The 20,881-nt window shown below is 44.7% G+C and overlaps 3 protein-coding genes across 3 annotated transcripts in view; 2 read left to right on the forward strand and 1 right to left on the reverse strand.

The window, feature by feature from the left end:
• The window catches only part of rgs7a (regulator of G protein signaling 7a), a gene marked incomplete at its 5' end in the record, with an annotated part of 47,636 nt that extends 38,927 nt beyond the window's left edge, over positions 1-8,709 (forward strand). The window contains 11 exons of the mRNA XM_079730871.1: positions 197-273; positions 564-645; positions 1,333-1,407; positions 1,827-1,925; positions 2,621-2,682; positions 3,312-3,422; positions 3,654-3,779; positions 4,732-4,918; positions 5,310-5,399; positions 8,423-8,459; positions 8,687-8,709. Of these exons, the coding sequence (XP_079586997.1) occupies positions 197-273; positions 564-645; positions 1,333-1,407; positions 1,827-1,925; positions 2,621-2,682; positions 3,312-3,422; positions 3,654-3,779; positions 4,732-4,918; positions 5,310-5,399; positions 8,423-8,443 (930 nt within the window). The 3' untranslated portion in view covers positions 8,444-8,459; positions 8,687-8,709. The remainder of the gene's footprint in view (positions 1-196; positions 274-563; positions 646-1,332; positions 1,408-1,826; positions 1,926-2,620; positions 2,683-3,311; positions 3,423-3,653; positions 3,780-4,731; positions 4,919-5,309; positions 5,400-8,422; positions 8,460-8,686) is intronic.
• A 2,117-nt stretch (positions 8,710-10,826) lies between these two features.
• Positions 10,827-18,782, forward strand: LOC307070316 (gremlin-2-like). The gene is made up of 2 exons (XM_079728750.1): positions 10,827-11,107; positions 17,448-18,782. The coding sequence occupies exon 2, from the start codon at positions 17,449-17,451 to the stop codon at positions 18,037-18,039; it is 591 nt and encodes a 196-aa protein (XP_079584876.1). The 5' UTR covers positions 10,827-11,107; position 17,448; the 3' UTR covers positions 18,040-18,782.
• A 1,096-nt stretch (positions 18,783-19,878) lies between these two features.
• Positions 19,879-20,881, reverse strand: part of fmn2a (formin 2a) — a gene marked incomplete at both ends in the record, with an annotated part of 34,978 nt that continues 33,975 nt past the window's right edge. The window contains 2 exons of the mRNA XM_079731061.1: positions 19,879-19,905; positions 20,146-20,227. Coding sequence (XP_079587187.1) covers positions 19,879-19,905; positions 20,146-20,227 — 109 coding nt within the window. The remainder of the gene's footprint in view (positions 19,906-20,145; positions 20,228-20,881) is intronic.

Genomic DNA, 20,881 nt, shown 5'->3' on the forward strand with positions numbered 1-20,881 from the left:
GTACACCCTCAATTATTTTGGTTTGACAGTGCTAAGACGTTAACTGCTGAAGCTCTATGTGTCGTCATATTCATCTCTAGGTTGTGATGCTAACTAGCATCACACCATAGTAGTTGGCATGCATCTCTGCAATCTACTGTACCTTGCTCAGTGACAAATGATGTGTAATCAAGAGGGTGATGTGTGTTCTATTCAGGAAAGCCTGGCCAGGCTACAGAGGGCCTTTGCCAGAAAATGGGAGTTTATTTTTATGCAAGCAGAAGCACAAGCAAAGTAAGCATTCTCCGGCAGCACAACGTGTGGTGTGAGAGAGGGTCGCTACCTCATATAATTGTTTCACACTCATTATCTCTGCGAGGGTTTTGCATTTTTTTTCTGTTTCCAATTAAACAGTGTCAAGAACAGGATGGGAGAGTTTTGCATTTGAATGTTTAGCAAGAAAAATAGATGGATTCAAACGATAAAACGGAAAGATGGACCAATATGCGTGTGCGTGTGTGTGTGTGTGTGTGTGTGTGTGTGTGTGTGTGTGTGTGTGTGTTTGTGTATTCATGATCATACAGAGTGGACAAGAAAAGAGATAAAATTGAGAGAAAAATACTCGACAGTCAGGAGAGAGCATTCTGGGATGTGCACAGACCCGTGGTGAGTGCCCTCCTCCTCATCATCCTCATCATCATCATCCTCATCGTCACCATCGTCATGCATGAGCATATTTCAAGATTCAGTAGACGGATAGCATTCAAAACATAAATTTGATTTGATGTACTCCGCCCCTCCCAAAAACACAGATCATGTCTGCGGTGGTAATTGGAAAATATGTCAAACGTATGCGCACACGTAGCCGCACAATCAACATTAATTCTGATTTCACAGCGGAGTCGTCAAGCCACTTAGCAAGCTTCTAAAGAGAAGGAGAGAGAGGGAGGGAGAGAGCGAGTGTCCGCCTGTGTAATCAGTCACCGCTCGCCCCCGCTTCAAATCCCCTGGAGTGCCACCCTGCGGCAGGGCCTTTTTATAAAATCCATTTTTGGGGGGAAAGGGGGGCGGGGGTAGATTTGATGCGGCCGCTGGTTTGATTGAACAGCGCTACACCCCGTGTCCAGAGATTCAGCTCAGAGTCAGGCCACTTCACGGCTGCTTAACATATTTTAATGGCGCCTCAGGGCAGATTTGGTTCGGCAGCCGGGCCGGATGCTTTGTTGCCCTCCGTGGCATCATCCCCGAGGAGGTGATGATAAAACACTTTGCCGACTCCGACGACAAAGACTCGAAGGAACCTTACTCTTGTGTTTTAATTCCTCTCCTCCCTCCTTCCTCTCTGTCCCTCAGCCCGGATGTGTAAACACGACAGAAGTTGACATTAAGAAGTCGTCCAGAATGAAAAACCCCCACAAGACTAGAAAGGTACATTTTTCCCTTCCTTGCGTAAGGAAACATGGCGGCTACCGTCTAGTGAGCAAAAACCCAGTAACACCTCGTACACGCAACCGATGACTCAATCGTGGCGGGCCTCGAATGGCAGGAATTGGAGAAACCATGCTTGTCACAAAGAGACGTTTTCTAACCAACTGACAACTGCCAACTGTTAAACTATTACACCTACCCTTTATTTTGTGCGACGTAGAAAAGCAGTTTTTCCGACTTTGATCTTTTGCTTCTTGCACGTTTCAAAGGGAAACATTGTCTTGTTTTATCTCTTTTTATCGATGTCCCTGGGCAGTTCAATGACAGGTTTGATTATGACGGTGACTCAACAGTGTATCCTGTGGGAATGTGTGTGAATAAAAACACCTCGACTCATTCCATTCATTTTTTCCTCTCAGTCTGTTTACGGACTCCAGAATGACGTGCGGAGCCACAGCCCGACCCACACGCCGGCCCCGGAGGCCAAGCAGCCCACAGAGGCGGAGCTGCAGGAACAGGTTCTGGACCACAGCTCCCTGCACAACGTGGGGCCCCAGAGTAGAGGCCCCTGAGTAGGGGCAGGACTAGTCTCGGACCCTTCCGTTCGCTTGCACTGCGTCGCCATGGGACTCGTCCTACAGAGAGGGAGTTAATGGCGGGCAGAGTCTCGAATAAACCCCCGACTCGATTCTCATTGGCTGTTATCATCGCCACTCCTAATTGAGTTTATTCTTATTTTGGGTTTACATCCGTGGGGGCTGCATTTTGTCGGCTTTTGTTGTTAATCAGATTTTAAATAACGTTTGCTTGGCTGGCTCTGAGAGACCAGCTAGAGTAGAGGATAGAGAATGATAAATGGAACAGAATACACACAATTGCGTAAAACAATAATGACTATATGTAATTATAGGAGCACCACTGCTCGGCCATTAATTTATATTATTTTCATTGTCATAATGTTACAATCCGCTATGCTGTGTGGCTGATTACAATGCCTTTCACAGTACAACGATTAAACCAATTAATTTCGAAATTGCATTCAAAAAATTATATATATTCCAAAACAATGTTGGCTAACCCGAAACACAAAAGAATACATGAATAGCGAAAAAGAATGACAGCGTGCCTCTCTGGTCCTCAGCCAGACGGACTGGCCTCCAGTCAGTCAGACAGCCTCACACTGTATGCTAACACCTGTCTGCTCTGCTTTCAGATCACCTTTTGGCAAGTGCAATTAGACCGGCATCGACTGAAGATGTCCAAAGTGGCAGAGAGGTGAGCAATGTTCCCTCCGTGCATCTTGATTCAGTTTGGCCATCGATCTGTTTATCGAATCCCTTAAACGGCCCGGCGGTGTTGCCGTGGGAATGAGAGCGTTCCCGCCGTCGCGACCTTGAGCTGCGATTGGATCCCAGCGGGTGTCCCCAGCGGGTGTCGGCGGCGGCGGCCCTTGGAGGCGCTGGGAGTGGGGGCCGCACACACACACTCACGCACAATGATTTCACATCTGTCATTGTTCTGCTCTGAAAGCAAGTGTGTGTGTGGGGAAGGGGGGGGGGGGGGCTGTAAAACTTGGTAAACTAATTCTCATGGCTTTCCATTCAAGAAGCAGGGTCACACCTTTCCTGGCTTTTGTCCATCCATCTGGGCAAAGGTTAAGGAGCAGGGGGGGGTCGGGGGGTTGTAGAGCGATGTATTCGCCCCATGAATACACACCTGTGTATTACACACACTTGTTCACACCGGCTGTGTACACCATGCATCAGACATGAAACATGCAATATAGAATTCAAAAATTAGTTGAATTGAAATGATGAATGATTAGAGTGAAGTCCGGCCCCCCCGCCTGCTGAGACATTCCAGGGCATGTTGTTGAACATGTGTTGTTTGGGTCCCGGTGTCAGCTTGCTGGCATACACGGAGCAGTACATTGAATACGACCCGTTCCTGACGCCGTCAGACCCCTCCAACCCCTGGATATCAGATGACAACGCCATCTGGGAGCTAGAAGCCAGGTGTGTGTTTGAGTGTGTGAGTTTGTGTGTGTCCTTGTACAACATAATGGTTCATTGATTAATTGATTGGTAAGATTAGCGTTCATCATATATTTTGTTCACAAACATATTTGAACTATACTATTATCATTATTATTATTATTATTATTAATGCTACTATGAGTATTTCTGTGCTATGTACTTATATAACTATAAATACCACTAAATACTAATAAAGTCTCCCTTCTACAGTAAGGAGCCGGGCCAGCAGAGAGTCAAGAGGTGGGCTTTCGGGATAGATGAAGTCCTCAAAGACCCCATTGGCAGAGAACAATTCCTCAAGTTCCTGGAGTCAGAGTTCAGCTCAGAGAACCTAAGGTGAGGCAGTGGTGGAGCACACACACACACACACACACACACACACACACACACACACACACACACACACACACACACACACGGACATCATGACACACACACACACACAGCTTTGACCTGTATAGCAACAGGAGTCGGATGCCTCCTCACCGCCCTCTAGTGGTTACAGTCAGCATTGCTTCTGTTCAATGCAAATTCAAGGTCAATGTCGAATTTCACTAAAACTTACTTCCATCCCAAAAAACACTTGTTCAATGATGATCTATTGTTACCTGTTAACATTGTTGTTAGCCATAGTTGTTAACTTCCATTTTTAATAACAATATTCAGCTCAAAGCTTGAAGTGAGACTAGCTTCCAGACGTTGGATCCCTATGACAACCAGAATCCTCCTCTGCAAATATAATAAATGTGTGCACCAAAATCCTCTATCCTGCAGCCCCGGGCAGATCACCAAGCTCACAGTCAGAACACATTGTGCAGCACATCCACCGCAGTGGTTTGGCAAATACATCCCTGTGTCTATATTAGGCTCCACCTATTTACATGTCTACCTCTCAAGCCATTCAGCGGGATCCATCCTGTAGCGGCTCTGCATTGACATCCAGCCCGACGCCCCCGTGCTGTTACTGTGAATTAACTCACCTGGCTGGCAGTTGTCCTCATCTCAAGATGGAGAAACCCGGGGGAAAAGGTGGTCAGAATGTGCGGATATTGGCGTGGGGGAGGAGCTTAAGGGGGAGCGATGTCGGGTTCAGCTCAATGGTCTTAGCGGCGGAAGAAGGAAGATAGCAAGGAGCTGACATTGGTTTAGATTGCATGGGATAATCGGCGATAGGCCAGAGAGAGGGATGGTAGAGGAGACCGGCGCTACCTGGATGTGGCCGATAACACCAACCCAGCCTCCCAATCCTAGCCTCTGACATCATGAGGCATGTGACATCATTCTGCAGATTCTGGTTGGCCGTCCAGGAGCTGAAGAAGCGTCCAATCAGAGAGGTCCCCAGCCGGGTGCAGGAGATATGGCAGGAGTTCCTGGCCTCCGGGGCGCCCAGTGCCATCAATGTGGACTCCAAGAGCTACGCAAAGACCACCCAGAATGTCAAAGACCCCGGCCGCTACGCCTTTGAGGACGCGCAGGTCAGCTGGTTACGAGATTGGATTAAGAAATGCAGGGGAGGGTTTTATCCTGCTATCAGCAATTGTTACTATTTTAGACGTACTCCCAATAGAATTGGATGGAATTATTCATGCAATTATAAAATCTTGTTAAAGGCTACTTTTGTCTTAACCTTACAATTATTTCAATGTATTGCTCAATTATATAAAATGTATTTTCTGTTGTATTTTATCGTTTAGTTCTAAAATAATATGTTAATTTTGGCCAAAATGGCTTTCGTTATAATCAGTTAAGTATTTATATTTCAGAAATGCCCTCCTAGTCCCCAGAGTATCATCATAGCCAATTAGTATAACAGTAAACTTGAGTCACCGAATACGTTTGGGTGCTGATATCCCTTTCTAATGACAGGAGCACATCTACAAGCTGATGAAGAGCGATTCCTACAGTCGCTTCATCCGTTCCAGTGCCTACCAGGAGCTATTACAAGCCAAGAAGAAGGTGAACCGCCACTCTCTCACACATCATGGCTCGTATTGAATGACACCTCCTAGTATTGAATGACACCTCCTAGTATTGTATGACACCTCCTAGTTGTGAATGACACCTCCTAGTTGGAATGACACCTCCTAGTTTTGAATGACACCTCCTAGTTGGAATGACAGCTCCTAGTTTTGAATGACACCTCCTCGTTTTGAATGACACCTCCTCGTTTGCAATGACCAACAGGCCTCGGTTGTGACACTGTTTGGTACAACCAAAACTTTTTTTTGTAGTTCTCATATATAGTTGTTCTACTTTTGTTTTGTTGAGTTGTTGGGCAACTCCCAGCTGTAATGGGTTTGAACCCCGATGACCGCATTCAACCTGTAGGCTTCCTGTTTGCTTGTAATGCTGCCATAATGTATATCAATTAGGACACTCATTGCCCTCCTAACCATCCATTGAAGGAGGGATCCCTCACTATGCATTCCTTCTAGAGGCTTCTTCATTGATAATTCATTAATTATCCTTGCTCTGTATGGAGGCGTGATAAACATACAGTGGGGCAAAAAAGTATTTAGTCAGCCTCCAATTGTGCAAGTTCTCCCACTTAAAAAGATGAGAGAGGCCTGTAATTTTCATCATAGGTATACCTCAGCTATGAGAGACAAAATGAAAAAAAAAAATCTAGAAAATCACACTGTCTGATTTTTAAAGAATTTATTTGCAAATTATGGTGGAAAATAAGTATTTGGTCAATAACAAAAGGTCATCTCAATACTTTGTTACATGCCCTTTGTTGGCAATGACAGAGGTCAAACATTTTCTGTAAGTCTTTACAAGGTTTTCACACACTGCTGCTGGTATTTTGGCCCATTCCTCCATGCAGATCTCCTCTAGAGCAGTGATGTTTTTGGGCCTTTGCTGGGCAACACAGACTTTCAACTCCCTCCAAAGATTTTCTATGGAGTTGAGATCTGGAGACTGGCTAGGCCACTCCAGGACCTTGAAATGCTTCTTACGAAGCCACTCCTTCGTTGCCCGGGCGGTGTGTTTGGGGTCATTGTCATGCTGAAAGACCCAGCCACATTTCATCTTCAGTGCCCTTGCTGATGGAAGGAGGTTTTCACTCAAAATCTCACGATACATGGCCCCATTCATTCTTTCCGTCACACGGATCAGACGTCCTGGTCCCTTGGCAGAAAAACAGCCCCAAAGCATGATGTTTCCACCCCCATGCTTCACTGTAGGTATGGTGTTCTTTGGATGCAACTCAGCATTCTTTCTCCTCCAAACACGACGAGTTGAGTTTTTACCAAAAAGTTCTATTTTGGTTTCACCTGACCATATGACATTCTCCCAATCCTGTTCTGGATCATCCAAATGCTCTCTAGCAAACTTCAAACGGGCCCGGACATGCACTGGCTTTAGCAGGGGGACACGTCTGGCACTGCAGGATTTGAGTCCCTGGCGGCGTAGTGTGTAAGTGATGGTAGCCTTTGTTACTTTGGTCCCAGCTCTCTGGAGGTCATTCACTAGGTCCCCCCGTGTGGTTCTGGGATTTTTGTTCTCCGTTCTTGTGATCATTTTGACCCCACAGGGTGAGATCTTGCGTGGAGCCCCAGATCGAGGGAGATTATCAGTGGTCTTGTATGTATTCCATTTCCTAAGAATTGCTCCCACAGTTGATTTCTTCACACCAAGCTGCTTACCTATTGCAGATTCAGACTTCCCAGCCTGGTGCAGGTCTACAATTGTGTTTCTGGTGTCCTTTGACAGCTCTTTGGTCTTGGCCATAGTGGAGTTTGGAGTGTGACTGTTTGAGGTTGTGGACAGGAGTCTTTTATACTGATAAGGAGTTCAGACAGGAGCCTTTAATACAGGTAACGAGTGGAGGACAGAGGAGCCTCTTAAAGAAGAAGTTACAGGTCTGTGACAGCCAGAAATCTTGCTGGTTTGTAGGTGACCAAATACTTATTTTCCACCATAATTTGCAAATAAATTCTTAAAAAATCAGACAATGTGATTTTCTGGATTTTTTTTTTCATTTTGTCTCTCATAGCTGAGGTTTACCTATGATGAAAATTACAGGCCTCTCTCGTCTTTTTAAGTGGGAGAACTTGCACAATTGGTGGCTGACTAAATACTTTTTTGCCCCACTGTATGTCCTGTAAAGCCCTCTGAGACCGTAAGTGTGATTAAGGTCTATACAAATTAAATAAACGTGACTTGAGGTGGATGCCTAACCCACTTTATGTTCCTAAATGGCATGCATGCTTTTGAGTAAAGCGTCTTTCTAATAGTAAACATGCCCCTATCATTTAAAACACCACCCATGTATTAGCTCAAGTTATGGCTCTACAGCTACATCAGCTATCAGATATCATATCATTTCTGATTTACTTTCTTGTCTTTGTCATTTTTCCGTGTTCTTCCTCCCATAAGTCGGGAGTGCTTCAGCAGCGTAGAGCGTCATGTGACAAGTTCACTCGAGCCATGGTAACCGCACATGCTGTGGGCGTGGTGTGATAGAAAACAAAGCATGCCTGTGGACTGCTGCTCCTTCTGACCTGTGTTGTGCCTCTTAATGACCCATTTCCCTTAAGGTCCTACTGCTCCTCGCTTACCTGTTACAGCTTAGAGGGGGACTCACTATGACCACGCCCTTTCATCATGCTTTCATATGTCCTTCATTTTCACACAAACATACTTTAGAAACAGTGTTGTGGCTGTGGCTCAAAATGTTGTTTTGATTGTGTTTTATTGCATGAGATAGTGGTCCAGGCAGAACTATGTATTTACTGAGGTAAATACAAACCTATGAGGTAAAAAAAACAACACTTGGGAATCGATTGGTACAGCTTGTGAAAGTTTATAATTGTTTCAGATGTGTTTGTTCTTGACATTTATTTTGTAAGGCAGGGCTTCTTAAAAGCGAAGTGGTTTCGGATATTGGTTTGGTCCCACACTCTCTCTTTATGTCTTAAAGTGTAACTTTAAAAACAAATGTCTAATACTGTTATCTCTCCCTGCCTCCACAGAAAAGTAAGAACTTGTTCTGAAGGATTTTGCTTCCAGGTAAAGTAGAACATTTTACGTTTATGTTAGCATTAATAGTAGTGTGCAACTGAATTTTCCCAGTAAAAAAATTACAAAATCCCTCTCACACATTTATAGTGACACGTGAAAACTTACCGTTTGAACTGCAAATCATTTTAGGATCAAGAAGAAATTCGGAAATGAATGCTAGTCATATGGTTCTCCTTTTCTTCGCTATCCTCTCCGTTCATTCCCTCCTCGTTCAGGGGAACCTCCCACCACCGAAGAGACAGAAGATTCTTGTGCCATCATGCTACAACCAACGCAATCTCTCTCTCTCTCTCTCTCCCTCTCTTTCTCGCCCTCTCTTTCTCTCCCTCTTTCTCTCCCTCTTTCTCTCTCTTTGTTGCTCTCTCTCTCTTTCTCTCCCTCTCTCTCTCTCTCTCTCTTTGTTGCTCTCTCTCTCTCTCTCTCTCTCTCTCTCTCTCTCTCTCTCTATTGCTCTCTCTCTGTGTCTCTCTGTGTCTCTCTCCCCTCCTCACTGTGGGGCTGAGTGAGACCATTGGCCGGACTCATCCATCAGATGTTTGCATGTCCGTGGAGACCGGGATCCAGCGGAGATCCTCCTCCTTTCTGCCTCTCTGTCTCTCCTCTAAGCACCCGATGAATTTAAAGTCTATTGTTTTCTTTCTTTGAAAGGACGAACATTGCCAAATCTGGTGAAAATAATACAAAAAATGTGTAAAAAATAAACTAACTGGTGAACTTCGAGAAACGGCAAGCAGATTTAAGTTCCAGACATCGATACAGGAATCGGACGCAAACAGTTTGCTGCTTTTTTTTTCGACTCGAGCCGGAAATTACGATGTTGGACAGAAAAGATGAAAAAAAAACTAGCTGTTGAAAAAAATAAGAAAATGCCAACTTAAAGTAAAAAAAAGGAATCTTACCAATATGTCATCATTGTTCACTGTCTGAGATCGCAAAATACGCAATGGGAGGTGTTGTATGGTATGCATATACAATATATATACATAGAAATATATATGATTATTTATTGGCCATTTATTTTGCATTGCGTTACTTTTACTGCACTTCAATACTTAGCACATACGGTATTAATTGCACTTGTAAAGTCCATTCAATGAAAAATGTCTATTGTCTTATGTAGAACGTAATTATTTGTTATTCTCTTCTGCATTTATTTTTATAACATATTTAAAGACACTTTTACTTAAAATGTATTATTAAAGTTGGCCCCTTGATCTGTTTTCTTGTTCTGGCTTGTATTTTGACGTTCTTAGCTTCCTTTTTCAATATGTAACATGTTAACTAATTACATCTAAAAGCATCTGTGGTTAATTTACTCTACTTCTATTTTTACTGTATAACACAGTGTGCACTTAAGCCTAATACCACTAGGTGGCGACATATCATTTCCCTGAAGCAGGGATCAGTTGAAGCCAGGGCAATGTGACGCATTGTGACAGACTTCTTTATAGTAGCGCATTTAAGTGAAGTTTGATCGTTTTCTGGTCTACTGAAACTTATTTTTTCCGTCCATCTATTGTATTAATGTATTCCGCTTTAGCTCATCTGCGGGTTACCTCGTCCTGCCGAGGCCATCACTCTTTTAGTGTGTGCGTGCTAAAATGAACCGCACCAGACAACCAGCGTCAATGTTGCGTCTAGAAACGTGAATAATGCCAGCACTTTCTAAGCGTCCCGTCAGCGTCACTGGGCGCAACCATGCAGTGATTCATGCGTTGGGGCCGCGTGTCTATTTAAACCCTTCTAATGTCAAAGTGTGGTCACTCAATTGATCCCATAGGCAGACGATAGACAGTTAGACCTTTGTTTTTTTGGTTGTTCGTGACAAAGTGCATTGTTTGTGAAAAGATATGTCAGTGCTATCAAAGGTCATGTATAGAAGAAAAAGAAAAAAAGAATAATGAACGGTTGTCTAGCGGCCTCAAGTTTGCCTAAATCAGGCAGAATGTAATTATACCTTGATCTGTTTTATTTGTTGAGAAAGGAGAACCCCCCCCCCCCACAAAGAAACAGGGCTGATACAAACATACACGGGGAAGACGTGCGAGAGGGGATGCCCGGAGAGAATGAAACATGAGGGAGGGGGGGGGGGGGGGGGGGCTCGAAACCTTCATGTAGTAATAATAAGTGTGACTCGGGGTTGAGTCGCACTGTGATTCGGGCCAATAGGAGAAGCCCTCCTCCCCGTCTTGAGGAGGGAGTGGAGGAAGGTGGTGGTTGGGGAGGGGGGGTCAAGTAAGACAAGTACTACAGTGAGACGCGCGAGCACTCTCATAGACTCAGACCACAGCTCCAGTCTCCATGGGACTCTGATATTATAGGGCTCCTACCTACTGACAGCAACTTCCAACAAAACATCCCCTCGGTATATAAAATAAAACCTGCGAGAGACCAGAGGGTCCGATTTGCGAGGAGACGCGTCTGGAAAATGGAGAGTTTTATACAAGTCTGACATTTTCAGCGTTCAGGAGGAGGAGAAGAGAGCGAGCGAGGACCAACGCTGACAGGGATACTACGGATCACACGTTGCCATGGAAACCGCAGGCTGGGAGCGGTCGCGAGGACCATCCAGGGTGGCCTTCTCTCCTTGACTCGAGACCTTATCATCCTAGTACGTAGCCAGCTGAGAGAAAGAGGTAGGTCTCCAACTAGTATCACTGACGTCCTGATACTTCAGACGCACACATGCAAATTATAATGGTTTTACTTCCACTAAAAATGTTGAATTATGTTAAGTTGGAACTAACTGTTAGTTTCTCGATTTCATTTTCCAACATAAAATCTAAATACAATTGTGTAAATAAAAATAAATATACAAATAAAATCACCCAGAACAGTATTTGCTGGGTTTATTCTAATATGACTGTTCGTTCCAGTTCATAAATGTGTTGTAATTAAATCCTTATGCAGACTATTTAAAAAAAAAAAAACTAGAGGCATAGCGCTACAAAATGACAATTGGCCAATAATTTAACATAATTTATCAAAACATTAATAGCGTAACACGTTTCTGTGTAATAATATAATATATGCTAATGCATATACATAAAAACACATCATTGTATAGTTATTATGTTGAATCAATACATTATAATAATATATAACAATATCATTCATTCTATTGAAATAACTGTTTAGATGTGGAGATGCAGGTACTTGTAGGGTGAGGATCATGTGGTGAATGGGAGCCTCAGTTTGTTAGTGAATGGATGGATGCCTAAGGGAGTGTTGTGTGTAATTTGATAGCCACTAGTTGTACAACATCTTGCTAACACTGTCTGTGCCACGGCTAAGATTCTCCCTGGCGACACCTAAAGTAAAGAAAAAACAACACAACAAAATAAATACATAAACAACCCAAGCCTTTAAGGCAGTGCATGGCATTTGGAATAAAATCGCCATCTAATTGACTATAATTAGCAGCAAAGGGGAGGTTTGGGTGAATTAGCATTGCGAGCAGGAGAATTAGTCAATGTCGAGTGTAAGCTGTATGACAGTTAAATGTGAAGTTTTTGACAAATATATCTCAAGGGCATTATAAATCAGTATTTTTGTGTGTGTTTCTTGCAGAGGAAGAAGTTATATCTTATAGTTAACTAATTTAAATTTTTACTATGCATGTGTACCTTTTAACAGAATACCATTTGTGTGTATACGTGCGTTTGAGTGCATGAACCCTTTGTATATGTGTGAGTTTGTGCCAGGAGTGTGTCTGTGTGTATAAATGTGTGTGTGAAGGTGTGTTTGTGTGTGTGTGAATGTATGTTTTTGTGAACGTTTGTATCGGTGTGTGTTTGTGTCTGTGTGTGTTTGTTTGTGTGAACGCGTTTATCAGTGTTTCTTTGTATGTATGTATGTATGTGTGTGTGTGTACGTGTGTATCAGTGTGTTTGTGTGTGTGTGAATGTGTTCACCGGTGTTTGTGTGTGTGTATGCGTATGTGTACATGTGCGTCTGTGTGTGTGTGTGTGTATTTGTGTGGTGGATGGCGGGAAGCTGCCCTTCTAATCGTATGTTAGTGCTCTGTTGACCGCACCACCGTGTCCTGTCCCCTCTGATGTCCCAGAGGACACAACACAACACACACACACACACAAACACAGACACACACACACACACACACACACACACACACACACACAGCATGGTAGAATAAAAAGCGCGTTGACAACATAACAACATAACTTGTAGTTTATTAATTCATGAAGTCATACATGATTTAAAAGCACAAAAAGTGATCAAAAACTCAATGCTGATAGAAGACATTATTGTAATACACTGAATCTGGTGCCAAAAAAGTCTCCACTCTTCTCAGGACCTCTCTCACCTATCAACACCATCATCCCCATAGCTTCAATTAGCAATCCAACCATTACCTCGAGCACCCAACACCACCCCCATCACTGGTCTGCCTCAGCCCCGCCCCTACGCCTCCTACAGGGCGCAGCGCATCAGAGCAGCCCCCACTTTAACCCCAAACCCCACCACCCCCATCTGGGTAAGTATCGTGTTGGAGCGAAGAGTCATTATTAAGATGGATCGTGGTGACAAACGGCCTGAATCAGCCCAGGGCCCGCGGCGCTGCCATGATGCACATTTGCACCCGGATTCTCGTTTTCCACAACTGTTAATGAGCCGGCAGCAGGGCCCCGTTTAGGAGAGTCGGAGTCCGCCAAGGCAGATAATGACATGGTTGCTCTCTCGGCGTAATGGGCTCCAAGTGAAAACACTGGCGGTCCCTCGCACAGTGTGAACGAAACCAAAGACCATAGGGCCCCTAGCCACACTGCACTGTTACTCTCTCTCTCGGTCTCTGTCTCTCTCTCTCCCCCTCCACCTTTTGTCCCTGCTGTCTCTCTCTCCTATGTCTCTATTTATACTATGTATAAATAGTAATATGATTATAAATACACACACCTATATAGGCCTATGTGAAATACATGTACTGTGTATATATATGCTGTTAGTTTGCATCTGTGTGGTCACGTATATATGTGTAGGCACATTTTCCCCTGTGTATGTTTGTGTGTCTGTATGTGTGAATGTTGGGAATGCATCCGTGTGTGCATGTTTGGACATTTGTATGTTGGCATGCATGTGTGTGTGCTTGTGTGTGCATGTGTGACTGAGTGAGTGATTGAGTGTGTGTGGGTGTCCACGTCTGTGTTCGTCTGTACGTGTGTGTGTGTGCATCCGTGTGTGCATGTTTATATGTATGGTCATTTGTATGTTGGCATGCATGTGTGTGTGCTTGTGTGTGCATGTGTGACTGAGTGAGTGATTGAGTGTGTGTGGGTGTCCATGTCTGTGTTCGTCTGTGTGTGCGTGTGTGTGTGTGTGTGTGTGTATTTAAGCTGCATGGTGAATTAAATGCTGTTCAACTGTAATTAACTGCACTTAGCAGTCTGAGTATGAGACACAGTGACGCACCTATAATTGAGGCATCAGGTTTTGTTTGTTTTAACCTGCCTTTGAAGACACGCTGGGAAAATCTTTCAGCAGGCTTAGCGGTAGCGCTGGAGTGCACATTATCGTCTACATGTGAAAGTCCAGAAATTATAGAATATTTTCACTGAACGATTTCGGAAATACAAAACGAGCACGAGAGCAGAGGTGGTCATTAAGCAAGTTTTTGTTTTTCGCTCGGAGCCCCCGAAGCTGTAATCGGGGGGCTGACTTGGTGTACTACAATGTGTTTCCAACCGACGGATGGAAACAGACACACATTCCGCTGGATAATAACAGCTATTTTCAGCGAGCAAATGGTGTCTAGCTCAGCAGTCTCCAAGCGGTCCCCTTATTTATTTCTGGTATTTATAATTTCATTAGAGTATTGAAATTTGGAACTTTTGGTCTGCCACAGTTCAGTAAAAAGAAACGCTCCTCAGAGTACTTGTGGCGGTGGTCAGAGTGTAGGATTGTGTTTATGGACGTGTTTTGTTTTCAGAATGAAAGATATGGTGCGAGTCTGTCTGAGCTTCGACACGAGAAACCACAGTCTCCTTCTGTCTCCACCCATTCCTGATTACTAGCGTATGTCAGAGACAGAAAGAAAGAGTGAGGGAGGGGGAGAGAGAAAGTGACAAATATCTCACAAAGAGATAACCATAGAGAAAGATAGAAAATCAATGAAATAAAGAACGGAAGATGGATTCTGAGATGAGCTGTGAGAGAGAGAGAGAGAGAGATCAATAGAAGTATAGAGGAATACAGCTTAAACCAGTAAGTTCATTACCCCCCACGAACCCTCTCTCTGTCTCTCCCTCAATCTCCCTGACCCTTAAAACCAGCACCCCCCCACCATCTGAGACCAGGCGACCCAGTCTCTCCCCAGTCTCTCCCCATCCCTCCCATACGTCAACGCATGCAGAAAGCCGGTCTTGTCCGGCCGCTGAGATTGATGATGATCGCGCTGCAGGCTCCGTCCTGTCATACTCGGGTCCCTTAGAGTTTGGAGGAGAAGGAGATGGATGTGGGGGAGATGGGGGGGGGGGGATCATCCGTCATGCCCCCCGCCTTTCCACAGTGGGGTCAGCTGATCATCCCCCCCTGGTATCGAACCCTCCCCTGGGCTCCATAACTCAACCACAGCACTATGGATATGATTATGGTTCAACAACAGTTAAGAGGCACTGGGGGTGGGGGGATTCTGGTGGTCAGCACAAGGGTGTCTGCCCAAGGTAGGATGGTTTCTTGATGCACAGTAAGCGGTCATGGGACACTGCTGGCTGTGACAAATAGCCGTGTTGTAGAGGGAGGGGCGGCGCGGGGGTGGCACTCTTTCAGTGGGTGGCTGGGAGGAGTGAAGGGGCAGAGGGTCTCCGCTGTCATAACTCTTCCTGCATTGTTTGAGCCTGTGTCTGTGTGTGTCTGTATATGTGTTTGTGTGTGTGTGTGGGTGTGTGTGGTTGTGTATGTGTGTGCGCGTGTGTGTGTATGTGTGTGTGTGTGTGTGCACGTCTGTGTGCATGTGTGTGTGTGTCTGTGTGTGTGTCTGTGTTTCTATGTGCGTGTGTGTGATTGCGTGTAGTTATCTTTGGCCTGAAAGCCATACCCACTCCTACGGTGCTCTGGTTGCAGAAGGTGATTTCTCTAAACGCATTAGCCACGAGCCTGGTGCCTTGGACGTCCTGCGCTGCCTCGAGCCAGGAGCTCCGGTCGCCCCCGTGCCTTTGGTCACAGGGTCCCTAAATCTGATAGTTTGGCCGACTCTGAACAAGAGCCCTGCTGTCAATCTGAGTTCCAAGTCTCTGCTGAACACATCGGACTCCGTGGCAGCACCTCTAAAAGGTCGGTATGGTTCCGTCGTTCTGTACGGGATCGAGACTGGGCTGCAGAATGAGTGAAGAAGCACATTCTCTTGAGAACCTAACATGGAAAACCGAACCTTGGCAAACCGCCACCCTCTTTTTTTTAATTTCCTACTCAGGGTTTTTTCGACGAGGGTTAAAAAGTAAAAGCCAGCGCAGAATTCATCTTGCGGCACATTTCTGTCCGACATACAAAACACCGTAAAGGTGAACAGCTGCTGTCTGCATTACCGGGACCGTGATGTAAAGACGTCAGATGTCCTCCGGCATGGCTCCGGATCATTCCGGCGTGACCCTGAGGGGTCAAGGCCGGGAAGAGAGAGAAAAAAAAAAGAAAGGCGAGGTAAAGAACAAAGTTGATCGCGATAAAGTCATTTGTTCCATGTCAAAGCGAGACCAGGTCCAGGAAAAAAAAAGGGGGGGGGGGAAGGAATAGAAGAGAGAAAAAGAGGGACAGATATTTTGAAAAATGTGCAGAGCACAGTAGAAGTAAGAGAGATGTCGTTGAATGCGAGCGGTCGCTGGCATCTCGGCGGTTTTGGTTCGCCGTCTGAATATCGGAGTCTGTGTCATGCAACGCTCGGCGAGAGCCACATCTGCTGGAAAGATGCTTGAGTGATGGTCAAAAATGTGCTGGCGCTAGAGAACCCTGACAGCGCTGCGCACTGACACGTGCACGGCCCTGAACGGCCCTAAACAACAAAGTTGCTCCTTGGCCTGTGTGCCTGCACTCCAATAAAACACAAATACATCTCGTACCTTTCTACTTTCTTCCTGTAACAGAGACAAATGCGATCTGTGCGTGTGTGCTCATGTTTATTGTGCTGTAGTAGGAGACAAGATGGGCTATTTGTGTGTGTGTGTGTGTGTTTCTGTGTGTGTACGCCTGGGGCGCGTGCACACACAGATCGGTGTGTGTTCACGCTTGAACGCATACGTCGGCCCCATGGGTCGACCCTCGGATATTATAGGTCAGCGCCAGTTCATGTTGCTCCGTGCAGTACACAACCGCCGCAGAGTCTCTGGTTGGACTCCTGAAGGGCACGCCGTCTCCAGCCCCGTCCCTAATAACATGCAGATGGCGCTCTCTTAATGCCTGTTTACATATCTGCGGCATAGTTCACGACTAGCGTAAGCAAAGCCCTAATTATTTTAGCCGGCGACGAGACCAATAAAATCAACTTCCCTTTCTCGTTATGGGTGTTTAAGTGTGCGCTTTGATGCCGGCGCTCTGTTTATTTATGGAAGAGTTGTGTAGCCGAGAAGAAAGCAAATAGAAGTAATGACACAGAGACGCTGACAAATGGGGGCCCCCAGTGATGAATTCATTTCCTCCACGAGGCCTGGGAGGCTAGAGCGTCCAGGGAGAGAGAGAGAGAGCGTGGAGAGAGCGGGGGCAGTTCCACCATGCATACACATTAGGAGTGCACTTGGAAACAATGATTGGCAACATCGGCCGCGATGATTGACTCTCCCTCGCTGAAGGACATTATAAAAGCTTCCAGGTTAGCGTGTCCCCGACGGCGCGATTCTGTTTACACACGTACACCAAGTGTGTACAACTCATCATATCATGTTATACCAGATGCATGAAGGCCAACATGGGCCTATGTACAATACTCACATCACAATGTACACACTTTTTCTCTCCCTTTACCCCCTTCAGAATGTTTTGGAGAATCGCCTTCCCCGTCCTGTTGGCGGGCGTGCTCTGCATCACCGCGGAGATCCGGAAGCTCCGCCCCCAGGGCTCTTTCCCGTCCCCGTACAAGACCAAGGGGAACCTGTCGTCCGAGCGGCACCACGCGCGCCTGCCCCCGCGGAAGCCCGACGTGCTGTCCTCCAGCCGCGAGGCCCTGGTGGTGACGGAGCGCCGCTACCTGCGAAGCGACTGGTGCAAGACGCAGCCCCTCCGGCAGACGGTCAGCGAAGAGGGCTGCCGCAGCCGCACCGTGGTCAACCGCTTCTGCTACGGCCAGTGCAACTCCTTCTACATCCCCCGCCACATGGGCCCCACTATCACGGGCCAGGGCAAAACTCGAGGCCCAGGCTCCGGCTCCGGGAGGAGAGGAGGCCACAACAAGGCCCAGCAGGAGCCCTTCCAGTCCTGCTCCTTCTGCAGGCCGCACCGCGTCACGCAGCTCACCGTGCAGCTGGACTGTCCCGGCTCGGACCCGCCCTTTAGACACCGCAAGGTGCAGAGGGTCAAACAGTGCCGGTGCATGTCCGTGGACGTGAGCAGCCCAGGGAAATTATGAAAATCAGCGGTGCCCCCCGAATGAAAACTAACGACACTTTCAAGGGGTTCGAGTGATCGTCTCACTTGACATAATCCTGGTCGTTGGGACGATCCTGTTTGTGCAGGACATTACTAGCTGGACTCAATAGTAAGCAAAGTTTAAAGGAAAACTGAAGTCGCTATATCAATTCAGTTCAGTTCAATAAAGAACAATAAGACTTCAACTTTGACAGTTCCCTGCAGATCTATGCGAACTGTTGCTGTTCTGATGGAGTTCAAAGACTGATGAAGCAGACAGTCCTGGACATTTACGGTGTTGCATCCTTACTCCTATTGCTATTGAGTTCCGTTCACCTGAATGTGTTTCATCTCATGTGAACAGATACAGATTCAAGTTGGCACACAACTTGTAGTTTAAGTGAACTTATTTATAAAGCCCTTCACCAAAGTTACCCTCCGAAAGAGTTTTCGATTTTCAAATGAAAATTGTACGACATCCCCTAACCGTATCTCCTGCAACATGGAAAATATCCTAATTTCTGGGTGCTCTTGGAGAAGTTTAACTGCCTAGAACAGAATGGTCTGGTCAATAGTGCAGCAATGACACAATGCCAATAGGACACTTACTACTAATCCCGTGTTCAGATCTCTGTGTGATAACCTTAGCCAAGCTACAAGCTATTCCGTTTTAAATGGAAGAAATTCGAAATTGAATTGCAGTGCCCCCAAAGGGGTGCTATTAACTTTATAGGAAAGGCCTTAACCAAAAGTAAAGAAAAACACAGCCAGAGCCAATCACATTTTTCTGTATACTTTTTGCTACAAATATTATAGCCAGTAAAATAGATAGTGTATTATGTAAGCTGGGATGAAATGTAATATGTGTATACATATATATATATATATATGTCAAAAGTTTATTAAATATATTTCAATTAAGATTTTTTGAGTGGATATACTTTTTGATCAAAGGTTTGTTGTATAACACTAATAAAAACAATACATATCATAACTGCTTTTGTATTTTTTATTTTATTTAACCCATATTACTAGATTAAACAATACAGTTTTACGGTCAAAGGCATTTTAATAAAAATTCATGTGGGATCACAAGGAATGATTCTGTTGCTCCAAAAGGACAGGGCTGGACATGGAAAGGACAACACGTATGACATGTAACTATATCGCAAGACATATAGAAACATCAGTGGATTCACACCAGGAGGTAAAAGACGATTTAAGTAATAAAGTATGCAGAATCCCGAGGATAAAGGTTATGGCATTGTATACGCTCATAAACACCTACTATGCGTCGAAGAGTCTGTAAATAAAAAGATAGAATAAAGCTCCAGTGGTATTGTCACAATACAGCTAATGTTCAATAAAATGATTTATTTCCAGTGTTTATTTCATGTTTTGAATAATAGGTTTTGAAAGTCAGCCTCTTTCAAGTTATGAAATCAACCACTTCACTGTGCTATATATATATATATATATATATATATATATATATATATATATATATATATATATATATATATATATATATATATATATATATATATATATATATATATTAATAAATATATTTATATAATTTCTTCACACTGCTTCGACTCATTTTATGAGCCATATAAAATAGTGGCAACCTTAGAAAGTTGACACCTTTTTATTCCACTCCATTACTCTTCTACTTTGAATGTGCCAACGACAACCTGCAGATCTGGAAGCATTACAAACCAGCCCACAGGAACACACACAGCTATAGAAGTGTCAAGACGGGTCACGTCAGGCTGGGACAACAAGGAGTTCTCAACCTCATGCACAGCGATGGAAAAGATGCTTCCAAGTCCAGGCCTCAAATCTTCTGACTCAGTTTGGCTTTCTGTGGGACAAAGAGCACGTCCACATTATTAGTTAGCAGCAGTAGCAGGCAGTGATGCTGGCCTATTAGCGCAGGCACAGGGCCGAGGCGTTTTGAGAGGCGTCAGTGTTGTACGCTGCCGCCAGTCAAATGAGAGAATGATATCGGACATATGAAAAAGGTAACACAAAGCTAAGGAGTGGATTTGCTTAGTTTAGTACGTTAATGGTAATAACTGGATGATAACGATGTAAAACATACTATTCCGGATGCGTGTTTAGGTTTGACGCTGTATGCGGCCTTCTCCTTGGCCTGTTTGAAACATTCCTCCGCCATTTTTACCCTACACAAGAAAAGGAAAAAAATGTTTTATAAACACAGTTAGAACGCGAGCGTTGGAGTGACACAAGTCGTCATTGACCAAGAGCCACGAGAAAACATGAACACACACACACACACACGCACACCTGAAAATGTGCAAAAACAAGAAAACAAAACAGAAAAGTACCTAACTACTAGTATACACAACTTTTACAATTTTTATAATTATTCCTAAGTGCTTCATGGGCCCTAAATTAAATAGGCAAAAAAAATCTTGGATAAATATTTACCGTAAGAATCTCCTTTACACTGCCAGTATTATATTCATGTTTTGTTGGTTACCTTTGCATGTTTGAGTAGCATTGCAACTTGTGAACGAGATACTTTCAAGATAAAAATATAATGGACTGATGAAGACGGGAGTATTAAAAGGGGATGCTGGTCTCAGACAAGGTTAGCTTGTTAAAGCCTCATCAATTTGTTTCACGCCCCTCCTACCGAACAAGCAACCTCAGACTGATCAAGCTGCCTTCAGAAACAACACATCGCATTTTGCAATCTTCATTTGACATAATGGTCCAATTTGTCTGTCGTTTACATAGGGACCAGTATCTGTGCAGCCATCAAACCACTGGAAGCTATCTGGATGCTGCATGTGTTCTTTTCATTACCGGGG

Source organism: Pollachius pollachius (genome assembly GCF_949987615.1).
Source record: "Pollachius pollachius genome assembly, chromosome: 2".
Lineage (NCBI taxonomy): Eukaryota > Metazoa > Chordata > Actinopteri > Gadiformes > Gadidae > Pollachius > Pollachius pollachius.